General features: G+C 40.4%; 1 protein-coding gene across 4 annotated transcripts in view; it reads right to left on the reverse strand.

The window, feature by feature from the left end:
* The window catches only part of aatka (apoptosis-associated tyrosine kinase a), a 29,489-nt gene extending 19,316 nt beyond the window's left edge, over positions 1 to 10,173 (reverse strand). Inside the window, exons 1-2 of one of the 4 annotated variants that reach the window (XM_082530310.1) lie at positions 9,778 to 10,173; positions 9,519 to 9,633 (exon numbers count right to left, since the gene is read on the reverse strand). In XM_082530310.1, the coding sequence (XP_082386436.1) occupies positions 9,519 to 9,600 (82 nt within the window). In that variant the 5' untranslated portion in view covers positions 9,601 to 9,633; positions 9,778 to 10,173. Of the gene's footprint in view, positions 1 to 9,518; positions 9,634 to 9,701 lie in introns of all 4 variants that reach the window. The other 3 variants (XM_082530308.1, XM_082530311.1, XM_082530309.1) reach the window with 3 other exon arrangements.
* Positions 10,174 to 12,654: the final 2,481 nt, after the last annotated feature.

A 12,654-nucleotide genomic window follows, 5' to 3' on the forward strand; every position in this document is an offset into this window, starting at 1 on the left:
TCCTATGTAAAGCCTGCTTTGAGAATTGCAGTGCATGAGTGTATATGTGTGGGCACTGACCCGCCAACACATCACCATGGTAACGTCCTGATGGCCAACACATATTAGTTGATTGGCTTTTACAGTGCGGTAAACCTCATGACCCTTCCTTTTTGCTGATGCCTTGCCCGCTGAGAGAGGGTGTGTGTGTCTGTGTGTCTCACTATGTGAGAGCTTGTGAAGTGTAAAAGAAGGTGATTATGAAACTAAACAAAGCAGCGCCCTTTCTAGATCCACCACATACCACAACACACAGCCTGTGAGGGGGCTGATAGGGAAATAGGGGATGATCCTTAAAATGCCATCTTTTCAAGCCTTCTAATGTTTTAAGTATCAAGAAGCAAACCATAAAAGTAAAGGAAACATGCAATCTTTCCCTCTGTAACACAATATTAAACATTTCACCTGTTATTCTCACATTTATGGCAGAATTTGTATCTGCTCAACAGTTACTCCAAAGGATTACACTGTATACTAAAACATATGTACATGCACTGATTCATTACTCAATCCTTTTGCACAGAATTTCCTGCTGTCTCCTCATTACAAAACAACAAACACAACCCATTATATCAAATAGGAATAAAATGTTGGGTGCATTAGAATGCAAGAAAAATGCAATAAAATATTCTAAAAGCAACATGAAAATGTCAAGTGATATTAAAAAGAATAAGAGTTAGCATTTTGCGTTAAGTTACTGCTGCACAATTTAGGTGCCGGCAGGGCTGGATTGATGGATGAATGTGGGGAAGGAGGAGGGAGTGGGGAGGAACCATGCTGTGCAGATGGTGCCAGAAACAGCAATGATACATGCTGAATCAGAGGGCACGGTGACTCAGAGCCCACTGAAGGACACAACATAAAACAGACATACACATGTTGTCACTTCTAAAGAAGACTATTAGTTGCCTGTCATCGTGTACAAGCCCAGGAGCTGATCAACTGGTCCTGTTTCTGCTTGCTACCAATAAACAGTTGGTTACAGTCCCCAGTCCCACAATATATATATTTAGTTCACTAGAGCTGATGTCACTGACAACTGTTACTAACTAACTAATTTTGCAGTTTCAGAGAAGCTAAATGCCAGCTTCATACACAGCTTTGAGACAGGAGATTTCTTTTCCTTTCACAGTTGCAACTGGGACTTCTGTTTGCAAAAATAAGGTTCACATGTATATTGAATTCCAACAGTTCTCTCCTTACTAGATACTGGGATGCAGTATCTAGTATTCACTAATGATGCTGCACAAGGCAATCAGAATGAAGATCAGCATTTCTATGGACATACAAATCCTAAACTCTTTTATGCAGGCTCCTCTTTTGAAGCCTTGAGTTTGGAAATGTGGGTTCTGCAATCCGAATGCGAAATGAAAGGCACTGCATGGTTCTGTACAGTATGTAGCAACATGTCAGCCTGGCTCTACAGTGTGTCCTACTTTATGAGAAGTTATGCTCTAAAAAAATTACTCTACTAAAATTTGGAAAAAATGAATATTATGTTGTTTTAAATAAGACTTGGAACTAGTGGTCAAGCCATTGGACTCATGAGATACTAACTCACAATACTAGATTTATTTTTGCAACCAGAGCTAGAGGCTACATCCATCTTTTATGTACAGTCTATGTACATAAAACTAGCGAGACAGTACTAGAGAGACCATGAAATATCCAGGAAGTCCAAGGTTTGCTGGATGGTGAGCTATGTACTACTGGAGGTTTTTACACAGCAATTCCTCAAATAAATATTGTGGTTTGTTTATTTGTTTGTTTTCAAGAAATTCTGCTGTATGCCTGAAACTCTGGTCTGGGTTCAGGGCAAACAATCGACCAACTAACTGTAGGATCAAGTTTCTGTAACATTTTAGTAAAAAACAAATAAATAAAACAACAAATAAATATAAATAAAAAACTACTACCCTTTCTATAAGCTTTGGGAATCAATTAAAGGAAAATTCCAAATACTGACAGTAGAGGTAAGTTTTTTCACAATGTCAAACCACCTTTACCTGAACAATGGAGTGCAAGTTGCTAACTTATAAGTATGTATAAGTGCATGATTGGCAAGGTGGAGATTTTAGGACACACACAGAGTTTGGGGAATCCCCAAATGCAAGTGGTGTCTGTACTTCTTTGCATATCCCTTCACCACCAGGACTCTGTCAAAGAGGAGTTTCAAATTGGGTCAGTAAATAGGGGACTGCAGACTCCCTTTTTAGCTTCCCTCTTCCCAGTTGGGAATCTAACAGTCATATTCTAGGATACTTTTCAATATTTAGCCAAAATTAAGTCATTTGGATCATTCTTTATTAAGCCTTCCTTCTTTACCAGAAAGTCAAATATGATCACCCAGAAGAAAATCCGAGGTATAAATATAAATATGAAAGTGCAACATTTGAAAAGCCGTCTCACTTCCTCTTGGAGGAATCGCGAACTGAGCGACAACTCGTGGTTCTTCATAAATATTAGAAAAGCACACATTACTTCGCCAGCTGCACAGCAAAATGAAAATAAAGCACTTAAATCCATGCTCATACCCACTTTATTAAAAAGCTGTCTTTAGGACTGAAGAGAGATGAGAAATGTCCTGAAACACAGGAGGGGGAGTGATGGAGCCACCATGCCACCCCCACAATTCAGACTGATGATGGCAAGGATGCAGTAGGATAACGGGGGGGATAAAGAGAAAAACAATGTAGTGGCATAACAAGACAGAATGAATGAGGCCATCTGCATTGCTTTGCACTTCCCAATAGTGGGAAACCTTCAGTGTTTCTTCTGGCTTGTGCTGTGAGTTGATGGTCAAACAATCTAATACTAGGTTTAGGATTGATGTGCACATGTCACATCGCAGTGGCTAAAGAAAATCTGCTGAGTCCTTCACGATCATAGAGCTGACAATGCAGGTTTTAAACTACATAATGGCCATGAAATACAAACAGCAGACTGGCTATATCAGAAACAGTTGACTGCTCAAAGTGTCAGTGCAGGAATAAGGTCTACCAATAGTAATGAAAGCAAGATGAACCATCTTACTGTCTGACCGTGCTCCATGAAATACCGCGGGCAATGATACCAAGTAATAAAGAGTGAGCAAGAAAAATAGACATGTAGAAAGCTCAAGGCCCACAGCACGAAGTAAAGAGAAAAGCTAAGCTCAGCATATGTACATGTGGCTGTGTGTGTGTGTGTTCATGCATGTATACAAAGGATGAGGATACGATGTGTTAAGCACAACCACTGAGCTTTTAACAGTATATCATAAATAAACCAATAAGGTAGAGCCTTGTGTTGCTGTGCAGCTTATATGGCCCACTTCACCAGCTAAAAAACATCTACTGCTGCCTAAATGCAACTCTGGGTAACTACACGGTGCTCATGTTCATCATGCATTAAAAAAAATCTGTTCCAAATCGACAGAAACGGGACACACAGGGGACAAACGAGGTATTTTATTCAGGACAGAGTGAGAATATTAAGATCTCCCTCCCACACTCATATGAAGGCCAGAGCTGAGCCATGTGTTCATATTCGCATGCAGACATAAGAACTTGCACCCACGCAGAAAATCCAGTAAAGGTGGCGCACTAAGCGCCATAAAATAACATTGGACTAATGAGGTCCATGAGGAGGAGCACTAACACACAAACAATATTGCGGGCTTCGCCCTCTGCGAGATGCCGTGTCTCATCGCTGTGCACCTCTGTTTAGCGCTTTGCTTCAGTCTCTCGCTGGTCTCTCTGGTAGCTCTCACTTTTATTTATTTATTTATTTTACCAAGGGGCCTGCAGGGTGGGCAGCGTGCCAGACTACACACCACTGCAATCAAACTGTCTCCAGAAAGAGCGGGGTGAGATACAGTTTCAGCTGCAATTCAATAGATCGGGCATGTTTTAATTTAAATAAATAGTGTGTTAAGTCTGTGTGTGGTCAGTGGCCAAGCACTGCGTTTTGTGAGTGTTAGGAAGGCCCTAAGCACAGCATGTTACAGCCATTCCTTCTATACAGAAGCTTATATTAAGAAATAATATTTGCAACTTCGTTTGATATTAAAGAGAACATTTAAATGATCTTGGATGACAATGAAATATTTTACAGAGGAACATTTCTAAAAGGTACGAACGACTAAGTTGATATTAGTATGCTTTGAAAATAATGCAGCAAGTCCTAGACTGTGGCAGTAAGTGTCACCACTTATGCAAGAGTAGACTAGTTTCTTCCAGTTTTACACCCTTAATGCACTTCTACTGTCGCTCAATTCTACGGAGAGGAAACGCTGAAAATCTGTGAAAGAGACACACACAGGACAGGAGAGCAGAAAACAGTCCAAATTTACATTTAGGACAATGCTGGAGGGCCAAACAAGCATCTCCATCTGCCCTGCCTGGGCGGTACCAAGTGGCATCCAATAATACCATTCGCTTTCACACATAAATCACATAGCGGAGAGAAAGAAAAATGCACATGAGGCATCTGCATTTGAAAGCAGTGACAGGCAAATCACCAATCAAAACATTTTAATTGCAATAGCTGAAAAATTCCAGTTTCAGGTGATTAACAGAGATCTGCCTTTGTGAATATATGATCATTCTGTGCTGCTTTTAAATCAGAAAGTTAAATCAGAAAGTTAGAGGATCGCAAGACTGTAATGACACAGGGATGAACACAGGAACATACAGAGGAGAAAGCAACAAATACACATGTGCACAGATGTCAGACTAAGGAAGGGTTGCGAGCAGAGGGAGCAGAATGACATGATTAATGGCAGGATATGGTATCCTCCACCATCTTACATCCTCTTTGCTGTTCTGTAGTCACACTGTCTGTGCATGACTGCAGATAGCAGAGGGATGAGCTGGCCTGCAGAGAGCCATGATAACTGTCATTAACTGGGAGTGAGAGCCCAGGAGGACCACTATGGATCTGCATTATAGGCCTGCCATGTCCATCCGCCTACAGCCCAGGCAAGGGCACACTACTGTAAAAAAGGGTTTGAATATTACCTCTGCTTATAATGGATGGATCTTTTAAGACAGACTAATTACAAGACCAGGGCACTGAATGAAAAAGTGTTAGCTGCAACATTTAACATTAATAATTCATTTATTTGAGCCATTATTATGATTTATGTACAGACCATTGCAGAGGGGACTAGCAGCCTCTGCTGGCCTTTACCCTGCACTTTATAATGTGTGCTGATGGCTGAGAATTTGAAGGAAAACTGCTAATTTGGGGTAATTATTATGCAGCACGATAGAATCAAAGCTGATGTTCTTCACAAATAGAACAAAAGCTGTTCACAGTTTATCATTAACTGGCAAACAGAGAGCTGCATGAATGAATGAGATGAAAATATGTTTATCCTCTCGAGTCCACTAGAGTGGGAAACAGAGGATTGTGTGATGCATGTGTTTCCACTCAGCCATATATTCAAGTACGGAGATTTTATTGAGGTAAATGGACAGAGAGTATCATGAAGTAACCACACGAACCCCTCTATGACATGTATGTATACAAGCCTGTTTTTGTGCTTAGTGATACAAACTGTAATAGTTCTTCCTGTTAGCCAGAGAAAGAGAATATAAAAGATACTTAATTTCTACACAGCTCATATTTCATTTAAGCTCTAACAGCTCTGGACTCAAGAAAGTGGCCAGGTTATGTTTTCCTATTGGCTTAGCATTGATAAATATATAGGTGTAATCATCTAGTTCAATTGTGGATATGATCTGACCATTTCTATTTCACTGCTCTCTAGGCTATAAGTACTGAAATGAAGAATTGATGTAAACAGGAGTCAATGCCTTTTAGAAACATTAAACTAACATCACTATTGCTTTACACACAAAAGAAGACGCATCAGAAAGAAAATTATTGTATGTCCTCTATGCAAAAGCTGTCAAACAAAACCTTAGAGGATTATTCCTCTACACCAAGTAACAATACTATTTAAATTACATTTGTCTTTATCAATACAGAGAATACAATGCAGTTTTTCCTAAACTCTAGTAAAAAAAAATGGCAGGATTAGAGTCAAACAACTTTTACAGCTACTGAATTGTATAAATTGTCATCAGTGACAGCGCTGTCTGCATGCAGACCTGACAGAGCGCAACTCTGCACTCACATGACACCACACTTGTATACTTAGGCCTCAGGCTGATAAACACAAATTTAATGCATGTGCAAACCATATGCACTTTATATGACAGAGTCAGCCAGAGTCTTGTGATGCATACCACAGCAGTTAATGCCCAATAGCTTTTGACTGTGTGCAAATGTAAAAGCTGAAATGCAAATATTCCCGTACAAAACAATTTAATGTGAGTTAAGCTGGTTCTTGTGCACATCCGTGTTTGTCTGCTTCTATTAAACATGTGCCTATTCTGACCCAAATGCAGTGAACACACTAGTACACAATGAGCACACTTTACACCCAAATTCCAGCAGCAGCTGTTTAGTCATTATCTTATAATAACACAATTCTAAAAACTGACTACACATCAACCTTGTTTTTGAACTAGCGCTATTCATTTGTTATGTGAGATGTTGCTAAATTGCCACCAGTGCAATCTGACATTTACAGTGCACAGAAAAATTTAACACTGTATTTCCTCCCTAAACAACTACACACAGAGCTTTAAACAACTGTGGCACACCACATCATCACACAGAGAGCACACAGAGGAGACATAGATGGTTTCCCTTCAGTGCTGAAATCCACTTCATTCTTATTCTAGTTCCCCCAGAGGAAGACTTATGCAACCAAAGTGCTTGGTGTTACACATGAAGAGATGAATAATCAAATAGTCCGCGGTGACTGGCTTGTACTGACCCAGTCAGTGGGAGGAGCTTCGAGAGCAAACACAGAAACCATTTTTAAAATCTCTTCCCTTCAGCATCACCAACGCCTTGGTTACAGCCTGCAGCAGTGTGTCCATGTGTCACGTGGGTCACGTGAAAGCTTTCCTCAATGTGAAACATGCATGGAACATGTGTACACCAAGACACTATTTATAACATGTACACTCGATGCCACTGCCACCTCTAGGCATTAGAGGTGAGTGCTGAAAGACAGCCTCCCACAGTGCTGCATTGTCAGCTTGTTGGTGTATCAGTGCTTCCTTCCATATCAATCCATTGTCTGTTCGCAGTGACAGTGATGCGCTGCAGATTTAGTCTGTATCAAGGATGCAGCCAGGTCTAAACGTTAGCGCGCACGTACATCTGCTACCGCTCCTGATGGGAGCGCTCTCCTTGGTGCTGAAGCAATAGTAGGCCAGGTGTTGGCTGCAGTTGTTGGTGCAGAATGCTACACTCTACTGAGCGCAGCCGGGTGCTACTTTACCCCTGGCTGCACTCAGACCGAACCCCAACCCAGTCATGTGAAGGCTGATGAATTCAAACCTGCTATGGTGTGTCTGTCTTGGCTGATGGCTTATATAATGCCAGCCAATGTGACAGTTGACTTGGCCTCATGGTTGTTTTCATGTCTGGATGTGTGTTTTTGAACATGTGTCACTGTTTGCGTGAAAGCGTGCAGAGGTAGAGCACACCGTGTTCTTATACAGCCCGGGGCATAGGGACAAAATGCAGCTGTGGAGGTTGGCTCGAGGGGTGCTGCAGTTCAAACGCTGCCTGAATTTTAGCTTTGATGTCAAATTAACCAAGTGTTTGTGTGAGTGAAGGTGTGCTGAATTTGTGTGTGCATGCACAGTCGATTACACTGTTAAAATGGTCAGTTTGAAAAGCTCCAAATGGTGGAATGATGGAGAATCTGACATTTACATCCTCCCAGTAGTTTGTATGTGTGGCTATCGTTTCATTTCACTGCCCCATTCCCTCAAATTAGTGGATCCAAAATGAGAGTGTGTTTAATTAATCTGCAAACAGCATATTCAGCGACTACAGCTAATTCCTCTCTGAGTATGTCCCTCCCCTTTAAGGGTCTCTAGCATTTTTCTGTCCTTAGCAGTGGCTGCAGAAATGATTGGTTCCTTCTAAAACACACCCCCTCCATCTCCTAGGCAACATTGATTCTCAGTCCAATTACTAGAAAGGAATCAGATCGGTGGTGAGGGCCTCCTCTCATGGGAAATATAGATCATTTTGACAGGAGTGACAGTCCAGACCCCATACTTAATTCCAGTGATATACAAGCCACATTCACAGTCCCACTCATACCCCACCCTTTCCACCTCATATAAGCTGAAATCTTCATATATGTAAAGCTGTAAGAGAGGCTCTCCCGCTTCAAGCTGATGAAAGAAAATATTTTTCACTGAATAATCCTGATGGAATGGTTTACAAACCTGTGTTCTCCAGTAGGGAAAAAATGCAAATGCAACAATATTACAGATGGCCCACAAGAGCTTTAGCAGGCATTTTACACATAATTTAATTGGGAACTATTTATCATTTTTCCAAATTAAAAGAACTCTTTTGGTTTGTTTGTATCATATTGCACTAAACATTCCCAGGGATGGCCAGATCAGCACCCACCACTTATTTTTCAAGTATATGAAGGCAGAAATTTCTTCATGTAATATTTTACAACTTTGCAAATGCAAAAAGAAAGACATATAATCACATATAACCTCATTTTAAATGGAAGCCCCCTTTTTGTGCTACGTTTGGACTTAAGGACAAGAGAGCTTAGAGACACCAAATAAGACATGGAGAGAGTCACGGGAACATAGAAGAGGGTGGAATAATTGGACAGAAACGGATCAGGGATCACTGAGAGTGTCCAGAGTGGGGAGGACAGATAGAGCCTGAAACTTGAGAGCCACTGTGCTCAGTGCTGTCATTTGTATGCTCAGCACACTGCACCCAGTGCAGGGACTCTCTTAGTCCTGTTTACATTTGTACACAGTTATTTATTCTGCTCTAATTCAAGCCCTGCCATCCTGTGTGAGGGCTTGTCTTTCTGCTCAGTTGTCACAAAACACTGCAGCAGCACACGGGCTCACCTTTGCCAAGATCCCGTCACTTGACATGCTGGGGACGATTAAATGCTGCATCCAAATGAGGACCAAAAACTGCAACCTCAAACAGCAGAACCATGCATAGCTGTAATGTATTAGTCAGCCTACAGGCGCACACCCTGATCACAGCACAGACATACACTACATGCATGCACACAACAACTGCAGGGATGTATGTGTAGGTAGGATTATGCAGGTTCAGTGCAGGTATAACTTTTAACCCTCTTTTCACCAAGCTATGATATGACAGTGAAAAAAACCACCCATATATAGACTGTAAGGGTTTAGGATCATTGTGTTTTTTCACGACATACACTGGTATATTATTGATGCTACTGTTGGTTAAGAAAGAAAATGTATGTACATATGATATATGACATATTACCAACAGTGATCACTCAAGCAAATCATAAAAAGCACATAAATAACGAGCAGCTCTCCAGTGAACGGATAAACATTCTTATTAGAAATAGGAAATCCTCCTTTGACCCTTACCTGTGTCGAAGTGAGAACTGAAGGCAAAACTGGGATTGAAAAAAGCCGAAGACATGACAATTACATGTAGAGCAAAGACCATCCTCCTCGTCGCTTTTCAGAAGACAGCAAATGCCTAACCGAAAACAAGGGTCAGAAAATAAATTCCTGACTCAGGTGCGTGTGTAATTTAAGAAGCCTAACCTCTAACGGAAGCAATAATGCGCAGCATTTTATTCCAGCACACCTCATAGAGAGCCCCCCGAAAATCCTGCTTCACCTTCAGCTCGAGCAGACCTGGAGACAGATGTTGACAGTCGTTTCCATTTGAACACATCTGTGTGTTGACTTTTTGAACACTAAAATCATGAATCATGCCACGCGCTTTCTTTCTTTCGGCTATCTTTTGACAGAATCAGTTCATCTACTCGGTCACCGAGTGAAAGCCTTCTGTTATTTACACCGATTTTATACACTCTAAAATCTGGATTGTTCCAAAAAATTTGGAAATATCCCATGTGTGTTTCTTTCAAAATAAAAACCTTCTAAACGCCCTGCCTTGTACTACATGTAACATGCCAGTTAATGGCAAAACAGTTGATTTGGGTTTAAAAAGATGCGACGGTAAGCGACGCGCATTTGGGATTCAGCTTCGGTAAAGAAAGACTGAGCGACATCTTGCACCACTGTCAAGTGACCAGGTTTGTAGAACTACTTCCGTTTAAGACTTTCACAATAAGAAGTCAATCACATAGTTTCTCTAAGAGACCTATTTTTATAATTATTTTAATGACGGAATTAGCTTGACTTCCGTAATGACCAAGGGTTCTCTGACGCACTTGACAAAATCGTTTCTTAAATTAAAAAAAAAAAAATGCTGGTAGAGCAAGCGCGCGACCGTTCGTGCACTGGGTCATGATCAACCTTAAATGAAAACGTTTTAGCCTAATTTGAAGTCATTTGCATTACCTTACTGTCTGCTTTGGAAACAAGGCATGCCCAGGAGGAGGCAAAGAAAGGACGCTCAACAGCCTCCATACACTCCATAGAAGGTAGTAGCTTGGTCTATCATGGTTTCATGATTAGGTCCTGTCACTGTTAAAATGCGCTGGGAATTGAAGTCACATGTTAATTATTTTTGCACAGAATGGTAAAAGGCTGGTTTTACTGTGTCCAAAACCAGAATTAATTAGTAAAATAAAAGTCTTTTATCCCCCTTCGTCCATATTTATTTATTGCATATTTGTTTTGTTTAAATGTTTCAGATCATCAACCACATTTTAATATTAGATAAAGATAATGCAAGAAAATACAAAATTCTGTTTTAAAGTGATGATTTCATTTATTAAAAAGGAGGGGGGTATCTAAACCTGCCTGACCCTATGTGTGCAAGGAACTGCCCCTAAACCTAATAACTGGTTGTGCTGTCCCATACTTAATTCCAGCTATATACAAGTCGCATGCACAGCCTAATTCTCTCTCTCACCACTAGATGGCAAAGAGCGATCTTCACAATATGTTGAAGAGATTTATGATCATTTATTCCAATTGTTAGTTGGTTTTAAAGCAGAGTGACACTGTAAGAAACTTTTAATTATCAAAAGCATCAAAATAAAAACAGACAACTTGTTAATAAATATAAATGTTAGTTAAAGTGCTTGATGCTCCTGCACCTCCTGAAGCTCCATTGTTCCACTGAAGGAAAAAGCACCCCAGACCATTATGGTGCCCCCTCCACTGTGTCGCGTAGAAAACATCTCAGGTGGGATCTGCTTCTCATGCCAGTAACGTTGGAAACCATCAGGACCATCAAGGTTACATTTTTCTCTTCAGAGATTAAAACTATCTTCCATCTTTCAATGTCTCATGTTTGGTGCTCTCTTGCAAAGTCCAAATGGTCAGTTCTGTGGTGTTCAAGGAGACTAGGACATTGAAGACATTTTTTGTTTTGGAAGCCCTTCAGTCTCAGATGCCGCCTGATGGTTATTGGGGGGGGGGGGGGGGGGGGGGGGGGGGGCATTCGGCACCAGTAACGGCCTTAATCGTCCAGTGTCTTGACGGACAGCCAATTGTATCCTCCAGCTCAGTGCTAGGGGGGATTATTTGGGGTTTTCCACTTGACGTCTTTGTTCCAAAACCCTCAGAATCATTTAACAAATTTCAAATGACTGTCTTACTGCGTCCTACCTCAGCAGTGATGGCACGCTGCAGGAGGCCCTGCTTATGGCTTATGCAGTTCAACAACCTGACCACGTTCAAAAAGGGAAAATATTTTGGCCTTTGCCATCAGAACGTCATGACAGTGTGACAACCTGACAGAAAATGACAATGAATCCACATTTTTGCACAGATTAGGCCTGTTAAAGGCATGTGGTCCTAAACTTTTGATCAGCTGTAAAACAGCCTCTTTTAGTTTAAGCATTGTTTTCAAGAAATTGCATGTTCAAAAAATGTTTTGTCGCACTCCCATTTATCCTTGTTGGATGTTGAAGCTGGAAACCTTGTTAAGATCCAGGCAAAATATGATTTTTTGCCATCTTTCAAGTGATCTTTTGATCGGGACTGAATATTAAAAAATATAAATGTTTTGAGTGCGTTTATCTGCAGATACTTAGTTAAAGTGCATAGAAACTGATTTGGAACCGTTTATACAATATCATTTGTCTTAAAAATTTGTATTATTTAATTTCAAGTTTAGTTTTTTGTTTTTTTAAGAAAAAAAATGCTTGTATTCAATCTACTCCCATTGCTAAGTGGTTTACTGACGTTAATATATGAAGTAAAAACATTACAATCTGACCTTATTAATATGGCCAAGTTTTACATCAAATCTGATTGTGTCTGAAGTATTTTATTGGTCTCGAAGCGATCATACTGTTACTGTATAATTTTAGAGTACTACTAATAATATCAGTAATGATTTAAAAAAAGAGCTGATGCTTTTGGGAAAAAAGTCTTTCCTTTTCATAATTAAAAAAATTCTGCTGCACCAGATTTTCTAGATGAAATTATTATTATTTTTATTATTATTATAGATTTTTCAGATTATTGTCTACATCACTTACTGTTACTTCAGACCTCATTTCTGGTTTCTGAACACCTTCTATTAATTTTCAGGCTCCAGCCTCCCTCCTCCTGTCCTGACGGTCTTCCCTCC

Source organism: Aulonocara stuartgranti (genome assembly GCF_965226115.1).
Source record: "Aulonocara stuartgranti genome assembly, chromosome: 4".
In the NCBI taxonomy this organism is placed as follows: Eukaryota; Metazoa; Chordata; class Actinopteri; order Cichliformes; family Cichlidae; genus Aulonocara; species Aulonocara stuartgranti.